The following is a 27,204-nucleotide window of genomic DNA, read 5'->3' as shown; positions in this document are numbered from 1 at the left end:
TGGCTCAGGAAACTCAAACAGGTGCTCTGTATCAACCTAGAGGGGTGGGATAGGGAGGAAGGTGGGAGGGAGGTTCAAAACGGAGGGGATATATGTATACTTATGGCTGATTCACGGAGAAGGCAATGGCAACACACTCCAGTATTCTCGCCTGGAAAATCCCATGGACACAGGAGCCTGGTAGGCTGCAGTCCATGGAGTCCCTAAGAGTAGGACACGACTGAGCAACTTCACTTTCATTTTTCACTTTCATCCATTGGAGAAGGAAATGGCAACCCACTCCAGTGTTCTTGCCTGGAGAATCCCAGGGACGGGGGAGCCTGGTGGGCTGCCGTCTACGGGGTCGCACAGAGTTGGACACGACTGAAGCAACTTAGCAGCAGCAGCAGCAGCAGCAGCATGGCTGATTCATGTTGAGGTTTGACAGAAAACAACAAAATTCTGTAAAGCAATTATCCTTCAATAAAAAAAATGAATTAAAAAAACGAAAAAAGCAGGAGAATAAACAGAACTATGTCAAGTATGGAAGAAAAATATTGCAGTGCTGTGGGAGAGTTAGTAATTTAGAAGGGGCAGCCTCTCACTATTTTAAGTCTAGTTAATTGACTCGATGTGTGTGTATGTAGAAAACTTGTGTTCAAGGAAGGACAGAATATTATATCCAGAAAAAGTTTAGAAAAAACATTGACCCCCTTCATACTTAACATCTACATTATAGGGCTGTATTGTCCCAAAGCTATGTGTGATTGTGTGTAAATGTGTGTGTGTGAGAGAGAGAAAGAGGCAGAATCAGAGAGAGAACAGTACAAAGGAAGATTCCTTTAGAAACACATTCAAAGGAGCCAGAGGGCTCCCAGCTGGCTAATCTCCATCATGCTTTCCTGGCCCCTCCCCCTTCCTTCTCATCATAACTTGTGATCTTAGAGGCATGAAAGAATTTGAGCCCCGCCCCCAGCCTGACCGTCTCTGCGGGCCGTGCAGCCAGGCTCCATGTCAAATCCACCTGGGAGCGCGAACCCCAGGGCCACGGAGAAGGTGGTGGGCTTGCAGGCAGGTTCCCCGCCCAGTGGCCATGGGCGACAAGAGCGGGCAGTCTCCCCTACGCACCTATAAATCCCTTGATGAGGAGGGCCTCTTCGGCTCTGCGGAGCTGCCCAAAAGACCCACGGGGAGCCTGGTTATGCACAGCATGGCCATGTTCGGCCGGGAGTTCTGCTATGCGGTGGAGGCGGCCTACGTGACTCCAGTGCTGCTCAGCGTGGGCCTGCCCAAGAGCCTGTACAGCATGGTGTGGCTCCTGAGTCCCATCTTGGGGTTCCTGCTGCAGCCCGTGGTGGGATCGGCCAGCGACCACTGCCGGGCCCGGTGGGGCCGACGGAGACCCTACATCCTCTCGCTGGGCCTCATGATGCTCCTGGGCATGGCCATGTACCTCAACGGGGATGCGATCATATCAGGTCAGTGGACTGCACCTGGTAGGCTAGGTAGGCTGGGTGGGAGAAGGTCCTGTTATGCAACTCAGGACAAGGAGAATGCAAAGTTCTTTCTGTGACAGTCAAAAAATGGTTAAAACTGATTCCCTAAGTTACATTGAATTTCCACCTTTGAGTGACCCAGATTCTGTAGTTAGGCACCTTTACTTTTAGAAACTTCAGGATACATTATTTTTTAATTGTTGTGAGAACTTAAAAATGGGATTATATTTTTACCTATTTTATTATATTATGTATTGTTACGTTTATCAATTATGGGGTTTTGTGTGTGTGCCCACCATACCTTATTTAGGACTTTCTCAAATTAACCAGCTGCCTAATGGCTCCATAAATTTTTCCAATAAATGTGTCCAAAGAAGAGTTAATGATGTTCACAGCTTTATATGGAGTCTTGTAACAGGTACAGGGCATCAGCCTGGCAGCTCAAGGGGACATTTTTTCATTGCAAATCATGGACATAGACCTGATGGTGAGCACTTTTTCTAGCCATTAAACAGCCGCTGATTAATCAGTAATTGGTGGTAGTATATATCACATTGAAAGAAAGAATTGTTAAACTTAAAAATAGCACACATTTTCTGACCATTAACTCTCAGGGTAGCAGAATGGATGATAATGAGCCATGATAATCAGTTATCATCTCTATGTATTTAAAAGTGGGCATGAATCTATAAATGTAGTATATTTCTGGAAGAATTTATAAAAAAAAAAATACCTGAAAAGAAATTTTGCCTCTAAGGAAGGGTGCTAAAGGCCTGGGGGTGAGAGGGGGAAGTTAAGCTTGTCGTTCACTTATTTTTGTAGTGAATTTTTAAAATCAGGTGCATATATTACACATTTTCTTAAGTTTAAAAAATAAACTGAAAGCATGAGAAATAGTTATGAGGGGGTGAATGAACAGTGGTATGGTCATAGGATGAATATCATTTAGGTGTTAAAATTGTGACATTGCTCTTCATCCACCAAAAGGCAAAGGTACGAAGAGAGTTGGTTAAAGATGCTCACTTACAACCTGCTCCCATTACTCAGTGCTCCTCCAAGCCAAGCCCTCCAGCCTGTGGCATCAGCCTCACTGGAGGCTGATAGAGATGAAAATTCCCAGGCCCTACCTTCCGCCTATTGAGGAATCATAGGAGACTCATGGTAGGTGAGGCCCAACAATCGGTTTTAACAAGTCATCCCGGTAATGGTTAAGGAGCTAAAGTCTGAGAAGCACTGCATGAGGACACAGATGCACACCTCTCTCTATTTTTGTGCATAAAGGGATGTCTGAAGGATGACCATCTCTTGGGCCTGGGATCTTGAAGTATTTTCCCCAGCTTTCCTACATGGTTGGAGTGGTTTACAGTCAGTACATATAATTTTTTAAACCGGTTTATTTAAAAGAGAGATGATTCACATACCATAAAAGTCACCATCTAAAAGTGAACAGCTCAGTGCTTTTCAGTATATTCTCAAAGTTGTATAACCACCACCGCTATCTAATTACACAACAGTTTCATCTCCCCTCTACAGAAACCTGGTAGCCATTAGCAGACACTCCCCATTTCCTTCTCCCCCACAGTCCTAGGTAACTGCTCAATCTACGTTCTGTCTCCAGAGAGCTGTCTTTTCTGGACATTCACTGCATGACTTTCAAAACTTGAAAAAATAATGAAGCTGTATTTTATTTGGAAGAGCAAACACAACGAAAGAGTAGGGAGGTAATATGATGACAGGAAGTTTGTGTGGAAATAAAAATGTGGATTGTTCTAAACCGGGATTTAGGAGACCAACGGTTGTTTCTCTTTTAGCTTTGATTGCTGACCCAAGGAGGAAGCCGATTTGGGCCATAAGTATCACCATGATAGGTGTGGTTCTCTTTGATTTTGCTGCTGACTTCATTGATGGGCCCATCAAAGCCTACTTGTTTGATGTCTGCACTCATCGAGATAAGGAGAGGGGCCTCCACTACCATGCCCTCTTCACAGGTAGGGAATATCCGGAAAGTCTATCCTTCAGGTCTCCGGGCAGGGAAGCCCTTCCACTGAAGCCATCCAGTGTCTCAGCACTCAGATTTTTTGAATGAATGGATCTGTTGATGCATCGCTCCCATCACGCGGCCTCTGTCTTCCAGGGCATTCCTCTTGTGACCAGGCTTTGGAGTTTCTGCAAAGGAAGTTTGTAGGAGAGCTCTCTGAAGAGCCATGTGTGGAGACATTTACAATGAAATGAAAAGAAGCCTTGTAAACTTCATATTTTGTTTTGTTCTTTAGTCAGTAATGTGTATCATCAACATTATTTAGAAGCTTGCAGCTTCTTGGGCCCCTCTTCCTGTTATTTTAATTCAGCAGGTTCGGGGTGGGGCCCAGAAATTTGCGTTTTTAATGACTTTCCCAGATGATTCTGTGGCAAGTGTCCCAGGAATCACATGAACCACATTTAAAAACAGAAATAGGAACAAACCAAGCAAATACAAAGCCCCAAGTCTTAGGGACTTCTTCCTTTTTTTAAATTTATTTACTTATTTGGCTGCACTGGGTCTTAGTTGCAACAATCAGGGCCTTTAGTTGCCCCATGTGGGATCTAGTTTCCTGACTGGATCGAACTCCAGGCCTCCTGCATTGGGAGCTCAAAGTCTTAGCCATTGGGCCACCAGGAAAGTCCTAGAGATGTCCTAGTTATATAAACAGTTGGCAAATCCTCAACCTCCTGTTTTGGAAAATGCCATGCCAAGAGGACACTTCTTGGGGCCATTGCTGGCCTTTTGTAGCTGTTGGGCCCTTCATGTAGAGCAATGCTACTAATGTTCAACATGCATTTCTAGAGCTCCATTTGTTGTTCAGTCACTCAGTCATGTCCCACTCTTTTCAACCTCTTGGGCTACAGCATGTCAGGCTTCCCTGTCCTTCACTATTTCTTGGAGCTTGCTGAAACTCATGTCCATCGCGTCGGTGATGCCATCCAGCCGTCTCATCCTCTGTCATCCCCTTCTCCTCCTGCCCTCAGTCTTTCCCAGCATCAGGGTCTTTTCCAATGAGACTGCTCTTCACATCAGATGGCCAAAGTATTGGCATCAGTCCTTGCAATGAACATTCAGGACTGATTTCCTTTAGGACTGACTGGTTTGATCTCCTTGCTGTCCTTCCAGTTGGGACTGTTCTAGAATTGGGGTGTCATCCACAGGACAACAGCATGATCCTGTCCTGGGAACATTGTTAGGTCTAGATGTGAGGACTTTATTTCATTTTCTCCAAGGCCCAGCCAAGGTATTTTTATTTTATGTTTTGTCTCCTCCCATGGTCAGGTATGTCCCATGAGAAACAGAATCTTGAATTTTGTTCAGATTATATCTGCACAGCCAAAAGCAGGCCTGCCCACAGAAGCCGTTCGGTCAACAATTTGTTGTTTGTGCAGATATTTGAATGGTGAACACTGGGAAGAATGGGGCTGCCCGGCAGAGAGTGGCCTGGAGGAGCAGGAGTCCAGGCCATCTGTCTGGGACCCCTGAACACTTTGTCTACCAGCTGGAAGGTCCCAGAATAGAGATTCAAACTGCATTCTCCTAACTTAAATCCCACAATTCCTACTGCTATGTAATAATCTGCTGAAATTAATTATGATATTGCGGGAGGCTTTTTGGCTTTTGAACCTGACACGTTGAGAGTTTTGTTGCTCTAAGTACTTTGGGAAATGTGGTCACTCCTTCCCAGCTTATATCAGTGTTAGTCTTGGCCTAACAACCTTTGCTTTGCTGCCTCTGATATTAAAAGACTGAGCTCTGTACTTTGGGAACTTTTCCAGGGTTAATATGTGGTAGTATTTCTGTTGAGTTTGATAAAATGTCTTGAGGTTTTCTTTTGATATTAGTGTATTGTGGTTTCAGCAAGCATATAATTCATGTGTAATTTTCATGTGACCTCATTTCAGGCTTTCACTGTATCTTGTCTGAGCTTTCGTACTTACCCTTTAACTGATTTTCCAGTCTCTAATTTTTTCCTATTCCAATAGTGCTAACACACAGCTTCTAGAGCCACATTCCTAAAAGACAGCTTTGACTGGGACACTTTCATGTTCAATGACCCGCAGTGGCTCCTGTTGACAAAAAAATTAATGAATTAATCAATAGTCAATTTAAGAAAGAAATAGAGAATTTTATTCAAGTCAACCTAAAGATTATAAATTGGGAAACAGTCTCTCAGAGAGCTCTCAGAACTATTCCTCCCATCAGAGGTCAAAGCACAGTGAAATATGAGACAAAGTGTTGTACATCTAATGACGTACTGACAGTTTATGTAGTCCGGGTCTGTACATACAAGGCGAGTAGTGGGTCATTGTGACCGCTTAAAGGATTGAGAAAGGACTGTTATCTGCTAAGGAGTTCCCTTGCTGGTGCCAGGAGAAAGTTGCTGCTGTCAAGGAAGTATTCCTGTGACTTCTATGACTGTGGTCTGATTAATATATTAATGGGAAATAGACGGGAAAACAGTGGAAACAGTGTCAGACTTTATTTTTCTGGGCTCCAAAATCACTGCAGATGGTGAATGCAGCCATGAAATTAAAAGACGTTTACTCCTTGGAAGGAAAGTTATGACCAACCTAGATAGCATATTCAAAAGCAGAGACATTACTTTGCCAACAAAGGTCCGTCTAGTCAAAGCCATGGTATTTCCTGTGGTCATGTATGGATGTGAGAGTTGGACTGTGAAGAAAGCTGAGCGCTGAAGAATTGATGCTTTTGAACTGTGGTGTTGGAGAAGACTCTTGAGAGTCCCTTGGACTGCAAGGAGATCCAACCAGTCCATTCTAAAGGAGATCAGCCCTGGGACTTCTTTGGAAGAAATGATGCTAAAGCTGAAACTCCAGTACTTTGGCCACCTCATGCAAAGAGTTGACTCATTGGAAAAGACTCTGATGCTGGGAGGGATTGGGGGCAGGAGGAGAAGGGGGCGACAAAGGACGAGATGGCTGGATGGCATCACCGACTCAATGGACATGAGTTTGGGTGAACTCCAGGAGTTGGTGATGGACAGGGAGGCCTGGTGTGCTGCAATTCATGGGGTCGCAAAGAGTCGGACCTGACTGAGCAACTGAACTGAACTGAACTGAACTGAAAGAACCCTCTGGGTTCAGAGTACTTGGAAATCTTCTGGGCTAGAGGTTCTCTAACTTGTAGTCTGAGAGTCTTTACCTTTGCCTCGGTCGGACATGACTGAGCAACTGAACTGAACTGAACTGATCATGCAGATGCATATTGCACACTCCAGGGGAGGGAGGAGGCCCAAAGGGGAAAGTGTTATATTTAAATCTAGGCCCAGCAATTCCAAATGTTTTTCAAATAAGTGTCAAAGGGTTCACTGCCAAAATGTTCTCCAGCATGTTTCTGAATTTTTTTTTTTTTTTTTAAAGAAAAGACCCTACTGGCTTCTGGGAATTTTAGTCCTCTAACTTTTTCTGTCTTATGTTTAAAGATAACTCTACCTGCCCTCCACCCCTGGTGTATGTGATAGCCATGCTGGGTTTAGTGGATCCATCTCATCCCTTCTGGATTCCCTGGTAGCTCAGTTGGTAAAGAATCTGCCTGCAATGCAAGAGACCCTGATTCACTTCCTGGATCAGGAAGATCCCCTGGAGAAGGCATAGGCTACCCACTTCAGTATTCTTGGGCTTCCCTGGTAGCTTAGACAGTAAAGAATGCGCCTGCAATGGGGAATACTTGGGTTCGATCCCTTTGTTGGGAAGATCCCCTGGCAGAGAGCATGGCAACCCACTCTAGTATTCTTGCCTAGAGAATCCCCATGGACAGAGGAGCCTGGCTGGCTCCAGCACCTGGGGTCGCAAAGAGTCAGACACAACTGAGTGACTAAGCACAGCACAGCCTCATCCTTTCACCTCATGCCTTTACCTCTGGGGCTGTGGAACCCTCACTCACCGGAAAGAAAGGAAATTCCTCCCTCGAGTCAAAATGCTTGTAACTGAGGATCTGTTGCTATTAGTAAATTAACCCGAGGCCTTGCTCTCCTGAACAGCAGTCTCCATTCCACCCAAGGAGGCTGGGATGAGGGCTGATGGTCAGTAAAGTTTGTGCCAGTTCAAATCCTGGCTCCTCCTCCTGCCCAGTCCCTAGTGTTTCTGAACTTCTGTTTCTTCTCAGGGTTGTGAATCTGTCCACCATGTTAGTTACTAATATCCTGGCAATATATTGGGGCTTCCCTCATAGCTCAGTCGATAAAGAATCTACCTGCAATGCCGGAGACCTGGGTTTGATCCCTGGGTTGGGAAGATTCCCTGGAGAGGGCAATGGCAACCAACTCTAGTGTTCTTGCCTGGAGAATCCCATGGACAAAAGAGCCTGGCAGGCTACAGTCCATGGGGTTGCAAGAAGTGGATGCAGTTTAGCAACTGAATCACCAACCACTGCCACCATTCTGGCAAATGGTCTCAAGCAATGGTTCCTGAGAAAGGAACCCTTTAATAGGATTCAGCACCAAATGTATATATTTACTATATGTTCTCCATTCCCACCAGGCTTGCAAAACTTGCGTTTGTTTGTAATGACTTGGTAAGGAACTTGCCCCAAGTGCATCTCTGGAAGAAGAATGGGTAATGTGTTAGGCTTAGCTTCTTTTGACTGTTTGGTTTCTTTAATACTTCAAAGTTTGCATAAAAAATGCTTTTGAAACAAATACTCAGAATAGAAATAATTAAGAGCTAAAAAAAGAGTTCTAAAAATGAAGTTTAGATATGAGTCCCTTTGACCAAATGTATACAAGTGGAAAAAGGCTGTGTTTCATGGTAGAGTCGATTTTAACTCCTCCTTCAGGCTTCATTGCTGCATGAGTGGATTTCTTTCATTAGCTGAGTTTCCTTTGAAGTTTCTGCCCCTAGTGAACTTTCATGTCTCCTCACTCAGGCAGGAAAGGATGTGGCCAGAGCAGAAACCAGGGTACAGGAATTTCAGCTTTGAGGATGACATGGATAACTTCGGGCGAAACAGATAAGGTCTACAAACTGCCATTTCTTATCCCAATTCAGCACCTACCTCTCGAGGAATCTCAAAGGCAGGTTAGAGATAGGAGCCCCTGAGGATATTTTTTCATTTACTCAATACTGTGTATGTGCTTAATCACTCATCTGTGTCTGACTCTTTGCAACCTCATGGACTGTAGCCCGCCAGGTTCCTCTGTCAATGGAATTCTCCAGGCAAGAATACTGGAGTGGGCTGCCATTCCCTTCTCCAGGGGATCTTCATAACCCAGGGATGGAACCTGGGTCTCCTGCATTGCAGGTTAATTCTTCACCATCTGAGCCATGAGGGAATTGTCTACCAGAAATCTCTTTCCCCAGATACCAACTGGCTGGCTTGGTTTGCTTCCTCTCTTTGTTACAATCTCTGGTCACATAGCCCCTCCTCAGCGATTCATGATTACTTGATAATATATTATTTATTCATTTGTTTGTTGTTTATTATCTGCCTCTAGAGCCAACATATAAGCTATCTGAAGACAGGAATATTTCCTGTTTGTTCCAAAATCACTAGTGCTTAGAATAGTCCTGGAAATATGCTGAAGAAATATTGATGAGACAAATATTCTATTTTAACATCCTCCTTTTACCTGTGAGGAAGCTGTGTTGCTGAGAGGTAAGTGACTAACTCAAGGTCACACAGCTGGATGTATGTACTAAGTCGCTTCAGTCATGTCCAACTCTTTTCAGCCCTATGGACCATAGCGCACCAGGCTCCTCTGTCCATAGGGTTTTCCAGGCAAGAATACTGGAGAGGGTTGCCATGCACTTCTCCAGGGCATCTTCCCAACCCACAGATCGAACCTGGGTCTCTTACGTCTCCGGTTTTGGCAGGCATGTTCTTTACCACTAGCGCCACCTGGGAATACAGCTAGTGGAAGATATTGAATCAATCTTTATGTCTGAAATGGAAGTGAATCCCCAACCCAAGGGCTTCCCTCATAGCTCAGCTGGTAAAGAATCTGCCTGCAATGCAGGAGACCGGGGTTTGATCCCTGGGTTGGGAAGATCACCTGGAGAAGGAAATGGCAACCCACTCCAGTATTCTTGCCTGGAGAATCCCATGGACAGAGGAGCCTGGCAGGCATCAGTTCATGGGCTTCCAAAGAGTCAGACACAACTTAGCGACTAAACCACCACCCCAACCCAAATGTAGTTTAATTGTGTCTGTGTTGAGCCCCATTGGCCCAGGATGGTGAAAACTTAGTGTCAGTCCCTTTGGAATACTCTCCTACACCTTTCCCTGAGTCTTGCATCTAAAAACTTGGAGCTTAGAGTGCAAAAGTTTCAGGTAGCAAGGATCTGGGTTTCAGTATCATGTGTTCTCACTGGCATTTACTAGGCCGTCCTTGGTCCTGCGTTTCCCAGTTGTGAGGCTGAACTGGTCACAGTCACATTCTCGCTCATCCTTGTCCACAGGACCCCTTCAGAACCCCCAGGATTCTCAGCTCCCCACCACCCACATGGCATCCTGCTCTTCCAAGGCCTACAGATGTGAGCTGCAAACTCTCCATGCTCTGGTTTCCTTGTCTCTAAAAGAGAGGTGGAAATTCAGTTGAGCCTTATTATTCAGGGATTCTATATTGTGAAGTCATCTGCTTACTAAAACTTACTGGTACCACCAAAATCAATACTTGCAGCTCATTCTCCAACATTTGCAAGCATCTACAGAGTGGAGGAGGAAAAAAACCAATGCGACTCACCCAGTGTGCTTGCTTCCAACTGTGGTTGAGCAAGGTGACACTCTGCCTTCTTGTTTTGATTCTTACACTGTAAACAGATGTCCTTTTTGTGATATATTTAGTGCCATTTTTTTTTCTTTTCTGGTTTTTTTTTTTTTCTTGGTTATTTCAGTATCTAAAGTGGCTCCAAATGTGGTGCTGAAGGCACTGCTTTGGGTTCATAAGTGCAAGAATGTTGTGACGTGACTTCTGGAGAAAATATGTGTCCTAAATGTTGTTCCGGTGTGAGTTACAGTGCCGTTGGCCACAGGCTATTCAATGAGATATCTTTAAACAGAAACACATGTAAAATAAGGTTCTGTGTTGTTTCACTGATGAAAACGAAGACTTGAGGCTCACAGGAACTTAACCCTTAGGGCAGGAGTTTACTATTCACCAATTCAGGGTTTGAGGAAACTTTCTGGAACGTAACTACTGGTAATAGTAAGATGCAGCGGTAGTAACTTCCTCAAAGGGTGGTTGTGAGGATTAAGTGAGTTGTAAACGTCAAGCACCTAGAACGGAGCCTGACACTCGGGCTCATCTATCTCTACCCACCGCAGAGCCCTTGCTTCCTTGAAGTCTGAATGTCCCCCTGGGGTCTTCCTAGGAAATAAAGTGTTGATCCCTTCTGCTCTTGGGTTCTTCAAGCCATCTGGGAGGTTCTGCTCCCCACCCCTCATCCTCCTATCCCAGCGAGGTCCAAGGATCGAGGAGCAGAACCACTACAGCTTTAGGGACACACCAATTCACCCTTCGTAAATGCTTTGCCTACCCTGGGAAGCCTTGTTCTTAAATCACTTTTTTTTTTTTACTGAATCTGTTGCAGTAAAAAAGAGAATGGAGGAATGAATTTTTCTCTTTTCCTTTCCTGAGAAAGTGAAGTCACTCAGTCGTGTTCAACTCTTTGTGACCCCCTGGACTATAGCCTACCAGGCTCCTCCGTCCATGGGATTTTCCAGGCAAGAGTACTGGAGTGGGGTGCCATTTCCTTCTTCAGGGTTTCTACCCGACCTAGGGATCAATCCCAGGGCTCTCACATTATAGGCAGATGCTTTACTGTCTGAGCCACCAGGGAAGTCCAGTGAAGAAGATAAAAGAGAATAGTGAGCAGGCCTGAACAATCCTAACTGGTCCTAACTCTGCATGTCTATAGTTTAAGTTTGCTTTTCTTCCCCCTAACTCTGCAGGAGCTACATTTCTCACCAACTTTACCTTTGACTTTATGCTAAATACATCCTGCATCTAGTTTTTGCCCTTACAACATCCTTCCCTTTGTAATTACATATCAGAGCCACCAAACTGCCAGACTCAATTACTGGGTTACTGACACCAGACTCTGACTGTCTTTGAAACACTGCAAGAGGAAGAAATCAAGATCCTAACACCTTTGTTCCTCATCCCTGACTCCTGACTAAGCCCCTAGACTCCCATGGAGAGGGAGCATTGTTCTTGAGGCATGAACCTATTGTCTTTCCCTCTCTGCTGGCTGAGAATTAAAGCCACCTCCCTATTTCCTCCATACTTGGTCTCTGTATTTTTTATTCAGCTCCGGTGGGCTAAGAGAGCCAAGGTTTTGGCCAGCAACAAATCTACCATCAGTGCCTTTGGAACCTAAGGGCTTCTGAAACTCAGAAGCAAGGAGACACGTTCTTATTTCTCTGCTTTCTACTTTCATGTTCTTCCCCAAAAGCAATGAGCCTGGCTCAGTTTGAACATGAAGGAAGGGCCCAGGGAAATACCAGGGCAGTTGTGGGTGGACGGAAGCTGTGGTCAGCACTTAAATATATTTTCTCACATCTCTTAGGAGATGAGTTGCCTTGCAAATCTCAAGAAATGTCAGGTCTTGGATGCTCAGTCTCTAGAAGGGAAGTAATGTCTGCCTGGTTCATTGCTGTGTCTGCAGTGCCCAGCGCAGTTCTTGGTGAGAGTTGGTGTTCCATCCATTTCTATTGATTAAAAAATATCTCTCATACACACACACACACACACACACACACACACACCTAGTAGCTGATACTTATGTTAAGTCTCTGGGATTTTGTGTGTATGGTATAGGTAGGAACTAATCTGACACCTTCATTGCTATTTTCTCAACACACAGAAAAGAATCAGAAGGACTCTTCCATGAACCTTCCAGGAATGCAGGGTCTTTCATCTGTCCCCTTGCTGAGGTACTGAAGCCGGCAGCACACTGATAACTCTCTTCTCCTTGAGCTCTTTCTCCATTGCTGTTGAGGTTGTTTAGTCACATGCCTGAAGCCGGGAAAACAATTACAGATGCATGGTAGGTGCAGAGTTTGACTCTTTAGATTCCTTGTTCCTGAAACTCTCCCAGTTTCCCATTTTACCTATTACATGTTGTGTTAGTCACCCAGTCGTGTCCGACTCTCTGTGACACTGTGGGTTGATTGTAGCCTGCCAGACTTCTCTGTCTGTGGAATTCTCTAGGCAAGAATACTGGAGTGGGTTGCCATTCCGTTCTCCATGGATCTTCCTGACCAGGGATTGAACCTGGGCCTCCCGCATTGCTGGCAGATTCTTTACCATCTGAGCCACCAGAGAAGCCCTTTACTTATTACAGTTGTAGATTACAGAAAGAAATAATACATATTTCTGTATGCTTGGACTTCTTCCAGGAGGAACCATTGTTTAAGCTATATTGTTAGATATGAAATACACTGCTGAGCCATTCATTCCAGGGGGTTGGCTCTGGTGTGAGTGACATCACAGCCTGGCTCTGTCAGGCTAGGATAAGAGCTAGCTGGACCCTTCTTTTTGCAGAGGCTGGTTATCTAATGTGGTGACAGATGCCCTTGAGATGCCCCAGCTTATCATATGGCCAATAGCCTGGGGACTGACTCCAAGAGCCCCAGGAAGGCTGATGTTGGCAGTAGAGATAAATGTAACCTTGATGTAAATGTGGGAGCTGATGTTAGCCTTTGTTGCAACTTTGATGACTAGACTTTGTTTAGGAGACTATTTTGAAGATAAAATCCTTAGTTTAAATAGAGGATGTTAAAAGGAAAGCTTTCAGTAAATTCCTACAGCCCTCTGCTGGGCCTCATCAGATCTGAAGGTGTGAATAGATAAATGTTTCCATCCAGAGTTTTAAGATGCTGCCTAGTAGAAATGGCATCCCACTTCAGTATTCTTGCCTGGAGAATCCCATGGGTAGAGGAGCCTGGTGGGCTACAGTCCATAGGGTTGCAAAGAGTTGGACACTACTAAAGCAACTTAGCATTCAGCATGGCCCCACTATTCAGCAAGGCATACTGTTATAACTTTTAGCTGTGTCCCGCAGTAGTGCTGAGACAAATGAATTAGTTTTGCTTGTTTTGTTTTTTCCCCTTTCCTGAGAGAAGAGAGGATTGGAAAATTTTTTAAGATACTTGTAGCATGTTTTACTTAACTGATTAGTGGAGGAACTGATTGGGAAGACAAAGAGTTTCCCCAAGTTCTTTCAGGATAAATTGTGTGTGTGTGTGTGTGTGTGTGTGTGTGTGTTTAGCAAAAGAAAAAAAATGCTAGATTAGATACAAACCTGATTAACATTCTACAAGGTAATATAACTGTAGCTCCTCTATAATAGTCCTACCAGGTTATGAAAATATGGTTACAAACCTTATTAATGTCTGCAAATTATCCTTAGTTTTACAGGATTGTACATCATTGCGCTTTATCAGTTGTGGCTTGTTGGTCAAATATCAGATGAGGGTGGTGCAGGTTGCTTAGAAATTGCTCTATCCCCTGAGTGCTCAAAAAGTGATATTTGGACTAACAGGGGTGGATTGGCACTGGGGAGCTTGAAAGGAATGCAGAGCCTTGGGTTCTACTGCCATCTTTAAAATCAGAACTTATGCTATAGACTTCCCTGGTGGCTCAGACGGTAAAGTGTCTGCCTATAATTTGGGAGACCTGGGTTCAATCCCTGTGTCAGGAAGATCTCCTGGAGAAGGAATGGCAACCCACTTCTGTCTTCTTGCCTGGAAAATCCCATGGACGGAGGAGCCTGTTAGGCTACAGTCCATGAGGTCACAAAGAGTCGGATATGACTGAGCAACTTCACTTCACTTCACATGCTATCAATTGAATGTTTGTGTCCCCCTCAGAATCCATATGTTGAAAACCTCATGCCTAACGTGATGATGTTGAACACAGAGTGCCTGATGAACTATGGATGGAGGTTCGTGACATTGTACAGGAAACAGGAATCAAGACCATCCCCAAGAAAAAGAAATGCAGAAAAGCAAAATGGCTGCCTGAGGAGGTCTTACAAGTAGCTGTGAAAAGAAGAGAAGCCCAAAGAAAAGGAGAAAAGGAAAGATATACTCGTTTGAATGCAGAGTTCCAAAGAATAGCAAGGAGAGATAAGAAAGCCTTCCTTAGTGATCAATGCAAAGAAATAGAGGAAAACAATAGAATGGGAAAGACTAGAGATCTCTACAAGAAAATTAGAGACACTAAGGGAACATTTAATTCAAAGATGGGCTCAATAAAGGACAGAAATGGTATGGATCTAACAGAAGCAGAAGATACTAAGAAGAGGTGGCAAGAATACACAGAAGTGTACGAAAAAGATCTTCAAGACCCAGATAATCATGATGGTGTGATCACTCACCTAGAGCCAGACATCCTGGAATGTGAAGTCAAGTAGGCCTTAGGAAGCATCACTATGAACAAAGTTAGTGGAGGTGATGGAATTCCAGTTGAGTTATTTCAAATCCTGAAAGATGATGCTGTGAAAGTGCTGCACTCAATAGGCAGCAAATTTGGAAAACTCAGCAGTGGCCGCAGGACTGGAAAAGGTCGGTTTTCATTCCAATCCCAAAGAAAGGCAATGCCAAAGAATGTTGAAACTTCTGCACAATTGTACTCACCTCCCACGCTAGTACAGTAATGCTCAAAATTCTCCAAGCCAGGCTTCAGCAATTTGTGAACCATGAACTTCCTTATGTTCAAGCTGGTTTTAGAAAAGGCAGAGGAACCAGAGATCAAATTGCTAACATCTGCTGGATGATTGAAAAAGCAAGAGAGTTTCAGAAAAACATCTATTTCTGCTTTATTGACTATGCCAAAGCCTTTGACTGTGTGGATCACAACAAACTGTGGAAAATTCTGAAAGAGATGAGAATACCAGACCACCTGACCTGCCTCTTGAGAGATCTGTATGCAGGTCAGGAAGCAACAGTTAGAACTGGCCATGGAACCACAGACTGGTTCCAAATAGGAAAAGGAGCACATCAAGGCTGTATATTGTCACCCTGCTTATTTAACTTCTATGCAGAGTACATCATGAGGAACACTGGGCTGGATGAAGCACAGGCTGGAATCAAGATTGCTGGGAAAAATATCAATAACCTCAGATATGCAGATGACACCACCCTTATGGCAGAAAGCGAAGAGGAACTAAAGAGCCTCTTAATGAAAGTGAAAGAGGAGGGAGAACAAGTTGGTTTAAAGCTCAACATTCAGAAAACTAAGATCATGGCATCCAGTCCCATCACTTCATGGGAAATAGATGGGGAAACAGTGGAAACAGTGGCTGATTTTATTTTGGGGGGCTCCAAAATCACTGCAGATGGTGATTGCAGCCATGAAATTAAAAGACGCTTCCTCCTTGGAAGGAAAGTTATGACCAACCTAGATAGCATATTGAAAAGCAGAGACATTACTTTGCCAACAAAGGTCCGTCTAGTCAAGGCTATGGTTTTTCCAGTAGTCGTGCATGAATGTGAGAGTTGGACTATAAAGAAAGCTGAGCGCCGAAGAATTGATGCTTTTGAACTGTGGTATTGGAGAAGACTCTTGAAAGTCCTTTGGACTGCAAGGAGATCCAACCAGTCCATCCTAAAGGAGATCAGTCTTGGGTGTTCATTGGAGGGACTGATGCTGAAGCTGAAACTCCAATACTTTGGCTACCTGATGTGAAGAGCTGACTCATTTGAAAAGACCCTGATGCTGGGAAAGATTGAGGGCGGGAAGAGAAGGGGACGACAGAGGATGAGATGGTTGGGTGGTATCACCGACTCAATGGACATGGGTTTGGGTGAACTCCAGGAGTTGGTGATGAACAGGGAGGCCTGGCGTGCTGCAGTTTATGGGGTCGCAAAGAGTCAGACACGACTGAGCAACTGAACTGAACTGAACTGAATGTGATACTGTTAGAAGATGGAGCCTTTAGAAGGTGATTAGGTCATGAAGGCTCATGAACGGAGTTAGTGCCCTTAGAAAAGTTGCCCAAACCAGTTCCTTTGCCACTTATGCCAAGTTAGTGATGACAGTTAGAAGATGGCTGTCAATGAGGAAATAGGTCCTCACCAGACCACATCTGCTGGCACCTTGATCTTGCATTCCCCAGTCTCCAGAACTGTCAGAATAAGTGTCTGGTATTTATAAGTCATGAAGTTTATGGCATATTTGTTATAGCGGCTGGAACAGACTGAGACAACCTGTATCATGACGAGGCATCGTGTGATTCACGTGCACATTAACGTTTAAGAAGCCCTGCTTTATAATGAGATTTTTAAGAAATAAGGCCCTTTTAAATAGTTTTTGCTCTTTCCAGCTTTGAGATACTTATTTTTCCCACAACAGTTGCCATAGGCCACACTTAGTCTTAGTACTCAGTGTGATTCCCTGATTCTAGTCACTGGACCTAGAATGACTAAGTCCTTTCTGCCAGCTCCAGGCAGCTGTCAGCTTCTCTTGCCTCTGAGCAAGGCTTTGGGATTAAGGTTTCTGTAGGAAGTCAGTAGCACACTCCATTTGAAACCTGGTTCCCTGGTGGCTCAGATGGTAAAGGATCGACCTGCAATACAGGAGACCTGGGTTCAATCCCTGGGTCAGGAAGATCCCCTGGAGGAGGGCATGGCTACCCACTCCAGTATTCTTGTCTGGAGAATCCCATGGACAGAGGAGCCTGGTGAGCTACAGTCCACAGGGTCGCAAAGAGTCAGACACGACTGAGGGACAACGCTTCCTGCTTCCTTCCTTCTTCTACTATCTGTGCTATTGCTTTATATGTATTGTCACATTAACCCTCACAAGACCCATATAAGGAGGCATCACTATGCCCACTTTCAGAGAAGTGCCCAAGGTCACATGGTTAGAAAACACACAAGTGGGCATTGAAATCAGCATAATTATAAACCCTCCCTTCTATGTGTTCTCCTGTCACCCACTGCAGCCTGCAGTTCTCTTATCTAATTCAACTAGACCAGCTGCAAACATCCTTCCACCTCTAAAATCTCTGGATTCCTTGATTTAGTGAACTCTTAGGAGCTTCATTGCTAATTAAGAATTCTATAATAATTAGTAATAATAAACTCATCAAAGCGCCTCTATTCTGTTTGAATATCTAGCTCACAGTTCTCTATTTGTTACAGTTTTTATTTTTTTAAGTAGCTGTTTGTTTCGGAGAAGGCAATGGCACCCCACTCCAGTACTCTTGCCTGGAAAATCCCATGGATGGAGGAGCCTGGTAGACTGCAGTCCATGGGGTCGATAAGATTTGGGCACAACTGAGCGACTTCACTTTCACTTTTCACTTTCATGCATTGGAGAAGGAAATGGCAACCCACTCCAGTGTTCTTGTCTGGAGAATCCCAGGGATGGGGGAGCCTGGTGGGCTGCCGTCTCTGGGGTCGCACAGAGTCGGACACGACTGAAGTGACTTAGCAGCAGCAGCAGCAGCAGCTGTTTGTTTATCTGCTTCTTCTCCTTGGAACTATCTTCTGGGGAGGAAAGGATAGAGGTGCTATGTCTTATTTATGTTTATATCCCCAGAAGCTAGTAGAGGTTTTCTGTATAAATTTAGTACTCAAATATATTTATTGAAGTACATGACGTGGGTAGACATAAAACTAGACTAGGAAACCCTCCAATTGTAGCAGTCAAGTGTTCAAGTCAGTATCTAATATAATCCACCATTATGATTATATCCATATATTTATATTCATAAAATAAAACCAACATTCTATTTGCACAGTGGAAGGTTTATTTCGCACATCAGTTCTTTCATTTTTTTTTTTTTAATTTTTTGAAAATCCATCCTGAACCCTACATCAGTTCTTTCAAATGGGCAGGGATCTTCTGCTCTGTATTTCCTCTGCTCAGTGGAAAAGTAAATTTGAAGAAAAGAGGCATACATGATAGGAGAACTTAATGGCAGTATAACAACCATTGATCTAGTCACAAATGGTAGTTTTGAGAAACAAATATATACGTTTTGCATAGGATCAATTAAGAACAAGGGTTCTCAGTTGGTGCCCATTTGTCCCCCTGGGGGACATTAGACAATGTCAGGAGACATTTGTGTCTGTTGACTAGAGGAGAGGTTGTACTGGCATCCCATGGAGGAGGCCAGACATGTTGCAAAACATCCTACAATGCACAGAACAGCCTCCAACAAAGACTTCAGTTCAGTTCAGTTCAGTTCAGTCACTCAGTCATGTCTGACTCTTTGCAACCCCATGAATCGCAGCACGCCAGGCCTCCCTGTCCATCACCCACTCCCGGAGTTCACTCAGACTCACGTCCATCAAGTCAGTGATGCCATCCAATCATCTCATCCTCTGTCATCCCCTTCTCCTTCTGCCCCCAATCCCTCCCAACATCAGAGTCTTTTCCAATGAGTCAACTCTTCGAATGAGGTGGCCAAAGTACTATCCATCCCCAAAATGTCAGTCATGCTGGGACTGAGAAACTCTGGTCTAGACAGACCCTCCAATAGAGCTAGGCTTTTAGTACATTTTGTTTGGTTGACTGCTTGGCTCAGCACAGACATCCTTGGCATCTCCATGATTGAATAAAGAGCATCACTGTCTAATGGTGATCCATCGCATCACATGTCCCAGAACTGCCCCCTGAACCAGCAACAATGTAACCACCTCCAGGGCTTCCCTTTCTTGCTGGAGCCTACCAGGGCCCCTACCATCCAAACAGGTCACTCTATGTACCATTTATCTGTTTAAATACATGCACCTCACCCATAACTAGACTACATATTCCTTGTTAGCAGAGAACATATGTTTTTTTCATTGTAACCCACTGGCCACTGTTCCCCATAATTCTGCCTTAAAATGCTTTGTCACTCAGAGCATGACAATGATGTGCTTGGAATTCAGTGGTTAAACATTTGTTCATCTGTAAATACTCTCTATGGTAAACTGCAATTAGACAGAATGTGAGGTGACTAGAATCATCCATTCTTCCAACATTCTGGATAAATTAGGATTCATATTACCTGGCATTCAGATTTGTGTTCCTGGGATCAGGGTTTAGGTAAGTTTAAATGTTTAAGGTTTGAGAGAGAATTCCTTAAGCTCTGTTTTATTCCTTAATTCTCTGATTTGTGAGAATATTGTATTTTTTAGGTTTTTTTAAAAAAATTATTTATTTGGCTCCACCAGGTTTTAGTTGTGGCTTGAAGGATCTTCGATCTTCTTTGCAGCATGTGGGATCTTTTAGCTGCAACATGCAAATTCTTAGTTGTGGCACGTGGGTTCTAGTTCCCTGACCAGGAATTGGACCCAGGCTCCCTACACTGGGAGAGGGGAGTCTTAGCCACTGGACCACCAGGGAAGTCCCAGGATGTTGTCTTTACCTGGCAGATAAAATGGAGACTTCACTGCTGCTGCTGCTGCTGCTGCTAAGTCGCTTCAGTCGTGTCCAACTCTGTGTGACCCCATAGACTGCAGCCCACCAGGCTCCCCCGTCCCTGGGATTCTCCAGGCAAGAACACTGGAGTGGGTTGCCATTTCCTTCTCCAATGCATGAAAGTGAAGTCGCTCAGTCGTGTCCGACTCCCAGCGACCCCATGGACTGCAGCCTACCAGGCTCCTCTATCCGTGGGATTTTCCAGGCAAGAGTACTGGAGTGGGATACCGTTGCCTTAGAAAAACAAACACACAGCTGATCTGACTAGGTAGATAGATATTTCTCTTTGGTAAGACAGGATGGAAGGTTGATGTTTAAAGATATTTGCAGGAGGATCGGCCCTACACTTCGTTGTAGGTAGATGTGTTTGGCATCCCTCTGCTTACTCCCCTGGACATCCTCCGACCCCATGGTATGCTCCTGCTGCAGCCCAGCACTCTCGGATGTCACTGGTGCCCACGGCCAGGCAGACCATCTGAGGAGCACTTACTGCTTCAATATTGAGACCTGCAATAGCTTGTCTGTACCAGGAGCACTTGCTTTTTAAAACAGGAACCCCAAAGAATGAATCACTAATGGCAGAATTTCAAATGTTAGGCTGTAAGGGCAGGATTCTTTTTGAGAAATCGCTTCTCAATGTCCCTCAGATCACACTGTCTTTAAGTGTAAGCAGATAAGGCAAGCACCGGAGAAGGCAATGGCACCCCACTCCAGTACTCTTGCCTGGGAAATCCCATGGACAGAGGAGCCTGGTAGGCTACAGTCCATGGGGTCTCGAAGAGTCAGACACGACTGTGCAACTTCACTTTCACTTTTCACTTTCATGAACTGGAGAAGGAAATGGCAACCCACTCCAGTATTCTTGCCTGGAGAATCCCAGGGATGGGAGCCTGGTGGGCTACTGTCTATGGGGTCACACAGAGTCGGACATGACTGATGTGACTTAGCAACAGCAGATAAGGCAAGCACCAGAAAGACTTCAGGTCAGGATCCTGGAACAGGATAACAGGATTTTAAAAAATTCATACTTAGGGATTTACCTGGTGGTACAGTGGCTAAGACTCCATCCTCCCAATGCAGGGGGCCTGGATGAAGGAACGAGATCCCACAGGCCAGAGCTAAAGAGTTCAAATGCTGCAATTAAAGAACCCGCATGCCACAGTGAAGACTGAAGATCCCAAGTGCTGAAACTAAGACATAGCGTAGCCAAATAAAGAAATAAATATTTTTAAATTCATATTTAAATTTTTGTTTTTATTTTTTCTGTGGCTATCAACTGGTATCAAGTACCTTTAGCTTTTGTTTTCTATTTTGTTTTATTGAAGTATAGTTGATTTACAATGTTTCAGGTATACAGCAAAGGGGTTCAGTTATACAGAGGCTTTTTCAGGTTCTTTTTCATTATAGGTTATTACAAAATATTGAATATAGTTCCCTGTGCTATATAGTAGGTCCTTGTTTTTTTATCTCTTTTATATGTAGTAGTGTGTATCTGTTAATCCCAAACTCCTAACTTATCCCCCCAAGTCACACTTTTAACTTGTCATAGGGGAAAGAAGAGAGATTCCAAGGCTGTTTGATCTTTGCAAACTTGTGTCACTCTAAGAAACTTATTAATAGATCAATGACAATGCAATAATTATATTTTATTGCAATCAGAAACTAGGGCTCTTAGGGCCAGGAGTTTTAGTTCTTAAGCCATGTTGAGAGTACAGTTTAGAAAATCATGGGACTTCAGATGGTGGCAATGTTTACTAAGTGCTTACTATGTGTCTAGCATGTTACTTTTTAAAAAAAATCATAATCCCCATATTATGAATGAGGAAGTTCAAGTTCACAGCAAGTGTATACTAGAGCCAGGCCTTGAACCCACACATCCAGCCCAGGTGTCTTAGCCTCTCCCTGTGTTACTTCTCCAGTTATAACCAGGCCACCTCTGCTGTCCTCAGGGAACTTTCCCACTGAAGTAGAGGGCCTGCACATGATGAGAGAGAAGACAGTTCTAATTAATGCTAATACAGCTCCTTCTTTCTTTGCAGGTTTGGGAGGTGCTCTCGGTTACCTTTTGGGTGCCATTGACTGGGCCCACTTGGAACTGGGAAGACTGCTGGGCACGGAATTCCAGGTCATGTTCTTCTTCTCCTCGCTGGTGCTCACTTTGTGTTTTATTATCCATCTGTGCAGTATCCCTGAAGCCCCACTTAGAGATGTTGCAAAGGACATTCCCCCACAGCAAGCCCCCCAGGACCTTGCCTTGTCATCAGACAAAATGTACGAGTATGGGTCTATTGAGAAAGTAAAAAATGGTTATGTAAACCAAGAGTTGGTGCTGCAGGGAGGAAAAACCAAAAACCCTGCTGAACAGGTAAAGATGCAAGTTCCTTTTTATTTACTCAGGAAAAATACTCTTGTTCTTTCCTTGTGTTCATTCTTTTAACATTGATCCTTGTCTTTGTTTTGCTTGATTATTTGATGTAAAGAGTTTTGTTATCCTCAAATTGAAATTTTGTGAATCTACCAATTGAATCTGCAAATGCCCATTAACTATTATCCCTTGGAATTAAAACTTTGCACCTAATAGAAAAATGTGTGCATTTCCCTCTTGTCCTTCTGCCTCTGACTCTTTGCAGACCATCAAATCAGGGAAGATGAAGCTGACTGTAAAATGTTAGGCCATAAGATAAGCCTGGAATTATCCATCCTCAGGCTAAATTAGGATTATAAATTTGTTATTCCAAATAACAGCATCCCCAGTTGGCAACTGGAGGAACTAAGAGGCTATTGGGATGGAGCCTTCATTTTATTTTGATCATACAGTGAATAGAGAAAATAGGAGAATCTAGGCCTCCATAGACCTGCTGAGACCTTGGGGCTCCAGACTGCCTGTGGGAAAACATTTATACTCCCTGCTGGTATCGGGTAGGATGGAGCCCCCTTGCTCTGTGGTTCTGCAAGGCAGCAGCATGGGATTCATGGAATAGCTACACAATGGAAGCCATTTGATCATTAGATGTGTGTGTTTTTGAAGCTTTATTTAAGACATATCAGATAGAACACACACATATATACAAAATGAATGTTTTTTCCCATTCCCTGAGAGAAGAGAGGATTGAAAATTTGCCATAAAGGATATTTACAGATGAACAACTGTTTAACCATGAAATTCCAAAAAGACAGCATCCTTATCATGCCCTGAGTGACAAAACATTTTAAGGTGGAATTAAAGGAAACAGTGGCCAATGGGTTGAGATGAAAAAACATATATTCTCTGCCCACAAAGAATATGTAATTATGGGTGATGTGCATATATTTAAACAGATCAATGGCACATACAGTGACCCATTTGGATGGTAGATGCCCTGGTAGGCTTCAGGGAGAAGGGGAAGCCCTGGAGGTGGTAACACTGTTGCAGGTTCAGAGGGCAGTTCTAGGATATGTGGTGTGACTAGATCACCTCACCATTAGACAACCATGCTCTTTATTCGATCATGGAGATGCCAAGGATGTCAGAGGTCATTTGCAGAACCAAGTGTTTAACTGCGAAGAATTTTCCACAATGGAGATTGTGGGAAAAGCTATGCAGACACAGAGAAAAAAACAGAAAAGATATACACCCAAAATGCTCATTGAAATTATTGTCTTTGTGTGGTGGGCTAACAGGTGGTCTTTATTTTCTTTTCTAAACCCTTCAGTGTATTCAGCATTTCTGTAATAGACACGTATTACTTTGAAAATAAAGAAAAAATAATGTCAGGGTTAAAGGAATAAAACCAGACAGAGTTTACTTAAGATAAGTAGATACGATGGATTATGACTGCCTCTTTGCCCTCTTTGCGTTGACTGGCTCTCAAAGAGTCACCCAGCAGAGGCTGTCTCAGTCTGCCCCGAGGCTGTTGTGATGACTGAATGAAATCAAGTGTGTGGAAGTCTTTTGAAAGGCATAAAACCCTCTACACCATTAGGAGAAGAAATGCATCAAATACAATTAACTTGTATCAGCATATGCCACGTGCACAACACTGTAGGCTCTGAATGCTTCTATTACATAGGGGAAAAAAAAGAATAATATATCTTAGGCTCAAAGTCAAGCACCTGACTGCTATTCCAATAGTGCATCTCGGGAGCTTCCAGCTGAATAGTGGGCATCTCCACAGTGTCAGGTCCTAACATTCTTGTTTGTCAAAGTCATTACTTTCCAAAATGAGGGTGGCTGTGCAATTTGAAAACTGGGATTTTTTTTTTTTTTTAATGTCAAGAGGCCTGAATTATTTCATTGTTCAAACTGCATACCATAAAAATCCATCTCTATTTCCTCCCCACCATCAGTTGCTCAACATTTAGTCTCCTTCCGAGGGTACTTTTGTGCAGTTCTGTCTCCCCCTCATGGCTCTGTTCATTTTTCATTTATAGATCCATCATGACCCAATCTCCAGTTGACAAATGCATGCAGTAAAACAACTCCCAACAGCTCAAAATCATCGCAAGGGCTTTACTAAGGGAACTGATGAGTCAGTGAATAAGATGCTAGCTGAATTTTCATTCTGAGTTAAAATATCCAGAAAGACTGAGTATTTATATTCACAGCTTTTACAGAAAGGCATAATTTTGAAGCTTTTATTTATTTTGGGGAGAAAGGAAAAAATTAGGTTAACAATGAAAACAGGCTGAAATTATATATAAGGCCAAAGCATAAATTAATATTTGAAATGAGGCTGGTCAAATTCACTTTTTAAATTTTTGAATTTTTGGAAAGAAGGGAAAGAAATTAAAGATGAATCACGTGGTCTGAGATATGAAAATCAGGCTGTTATTCCTCAGTCTATATCATTAATTGTTTCTTCCTGTAGTCAAGGGAAAAAGTAATAGTTCTATGTTGGATTTCTGCTATGGTCACCATTTATTTAGACAAATACCATGTGCTACATGCAGAAAATATTTTTTTCTTTACTCCATAGTAATGTCTATGTATTTTTTTAAAAATACTGAGTAAGTAGAAAAAGTCAGTGGAGTCATGGTCATTAGGTTAAATACTATAAAATCCACGAAATAAAAACTCAACTTGTACAACAACCCTACAATGAGTGAATATAATTTCCTGCATCAAAGAAGTAAAAAGCATTATCATAGAAGATTAAGAGTTATAAAACAATTTTCTCTTATAGTTAAAATGGAAAAATCTTGGGAGACTATCTTGTAAATAAACTAGCTAAGATCCAATTTTATTATGTCAAGATTCAGGACAAATAGAAATCAGACAGAAAGAAAGACCCATCACCCTACCATGGTTAATGTTTTCTGTCTCAGTGTCTTCAGGGCAGCTGATTTCTTAATATTCCCAAGATATTTTTCTTCTCTCATATGACAAGCTATTAAAGGCTGTTTCTTTTACTTCAAAACAGTTGTGTTAATAGTTCAATTTTTTTCATTCTCTCAAAGCTACTGACACCAATAAATTACAGCCTCTGGTTTTAACATAATTCAAGTCTAGGTTAAAGAATTAGGGGGCATATGTATTCATCTTACATGTGTCTAGTTTTGTGCATATGTGTATGATCTACAATGTTCTCACTTCTGACTAGACTTAGGGCTCATTTACACATGTTGACTGATGGCAGGATCCAGAGAAATATACCAGGAGGAGGTACCTGACCCAGAGCAGGGAGCTGATTGGCTCGATGTAGTAATTTTCTACTGCAGCATAACAAACTACCACGGATTTAGCAGCTTAAAGCCACATGCATTTATTATCTCAGAGTTCTGTAGGTCAGAAGTCTGGGTGGGCTCAGTCAAGTGCTCTGCTCAGGGTCTCACAAGGCTGAAATCAAGGTGTTGGTGTAGCTGCCTTCTCATCCAGAGGTTTGAATGGGGAAGAATCAGCTTCGAGCTCATGCAGGTAGAAGCCAGCTTCTTGTGGTTGTCGAGGTCCTTGTTTTCTTGCTAACTGATGGCCAGGGATCAGTCACTTCCTGGAGGTCACACTGAAGTTCTCCCCTGTAGCCCACTTCACCTTCAAAGCCCAGCAATTCTTGTGCTTTGAGACTTTCTGGCTTCCCCTTCTGCTCCCAGCCAGAGAGAAACCTATGCTTTTTAAACGGTTGATATGATTTCATTAGGGTCACCCAGATAATCTCCCTGTTCATTAACTTGAAGCCAACTGGTTAGTAACCTTAGTTACTTCTGCAAAATCCTTTTGCCATAGAATAGAACAGAATCATGAAGACAGAGAGTATAGAGGCCATCTTGGAATTTGGATGACCAGATATTAAGAACCAAGAGATCTAAGAATTATAACCATCTAGGGCCTCACTTAAATCCATGAGCTTTATCCTTATACAGTGGTTCTGTCATTCAAAGACAGGAAGGTTGATGGGTGGCTCTTACGTCTTGGCTTAAAGCAAGTCTATTTCTAGTCCCTTCGCTCTTATGTCCTTAAAGCCCTCATATTGGCCTGAAGCTGTGAAGTATCTGCACATACATAACAAAACACCTCCTATGAGAACACTCCATGGAAATGATGGTGCCATGCCCAAATGGTGTGACCTTGTGTGATGGACTACTAACAGATCCCACAGTGGGCTGTGTGTCTACACTGAATGTCACACCTGTTTGGTGTTTTATTCCAGACTCAGAGGACAATGACCTTGAGGTCACTGCTGAGGGCATTGAGGAGCATGCCCCCTCATTACCGCTGCCTTTGCATCAGCCACCTCATTGGATGGACTGCCTTCCTGTCCAACATGCTCTTCTTCACAGACTTCATGGGCCAGGTAACAGACTTGTCTGCACACGCTCTTTGTCTCACACACCGATTGCTCCATCAGCACCTATGGAGCTTCTGAGCACCTCTAGGATGGGCACAGTAAGAGCAGAAGAGAGAGTACCTTCAGGGAGCTGGCTTATAAACAAGTTCCAGAGGGAAGTTTCTACACCCTGAACAGTTAGAAGACACTATGGGACCAGTACTCGATCAAATACAACAAGTAAGGAAAATTTGAGGTGAGCGGTAGTGGTCACAGCAGGCTTAATAAAGGAGGGGCAGTGTGATTTGCGTCTTGAAGGGTGAGTAGGAATTGGAGAGGGAGGGGACAGGAAGGAAACATTCCAGTTGGAGATAGGACTGGCATGTGTGGAGATGAGTCTGAAGCCTGTTGGCTGTACCAGAATAGGGGTGACAGGGTTGCCTAAGCCAGGTGGAGCCAGATGTTAGACAGGAGGAGGGATGTTCAACATGTGAAGGATGTTTAGATTGCAGGCAGTAGGCATTAAGTCGTCCTGAGTGTCCTTGAGTGGAGGTGTGAAAGGATGAAAGGGTGACACAGACACCC

The 27,204-nt window shown here is 43.5% G+C and overlaps 1 protein-coding gene across 2 annotated transcripts in view; it reads left to right on the top strand.

Moving 5' to 3' along the window:
* The first annotated feature begins 258 nt into the window (after positions 1 to 258).
* SLC45A2 (solute carrier family 45 member 2) overlaps positions 259 to 27,204 on the top strand; it is a 36,200-nt gene continuing 9,254 nt past the window's right edge. Inside the window, exons 1-4 of one of the 2 annotated variants that reach the window (XM_086362539.1) lie at positions 259 to 1,457; positions 3,287 to 3,463; positions 21,919 to 22,244; positions 26,503 to 26,646. In XM_086362539.1, coding sequence (XP_086218665.1) covers positions 929 to 1,457; positions 3,287 to 3,463; positions 21,919 to 22,244; positions 26,503 to 26,646 — 1,176 coding nt within the window. In that variant the 5' untranslated portion in view covers positions 259 to 928. Of the gene's footprint in view, positions 1,458 to 3,286; positions 3,464 to 12,370; positions 12,507 to 21,918; positions 22,245 to 26,502; positions 26,647 to 27,204 lie in introns of those variants that run through there. The other variant, XM_086362540.1, reaches the window with a different exon arrangement.

The sequence above is a fragment of the Bos grunniens genome, chromosome 20 (genome assembly GCF_055505025.1).
Source record: "Bos grunniens cultivar Pamir isolate PY7600 chromosome 20, Bosgru_T2T1.0, whole genome shotgun sequence".
Lineage (NCBI taxonomy): Eukaryota > Metazoa > Chordata > Mammalia > Artiodactyla > Bovidae > Bos > Bos grunniens.
The sequence above is the reverse complement of the archived record's forward strand: the minus strand, read 5'-3'. Positions and strand labels throughout refer to the sequence as shown.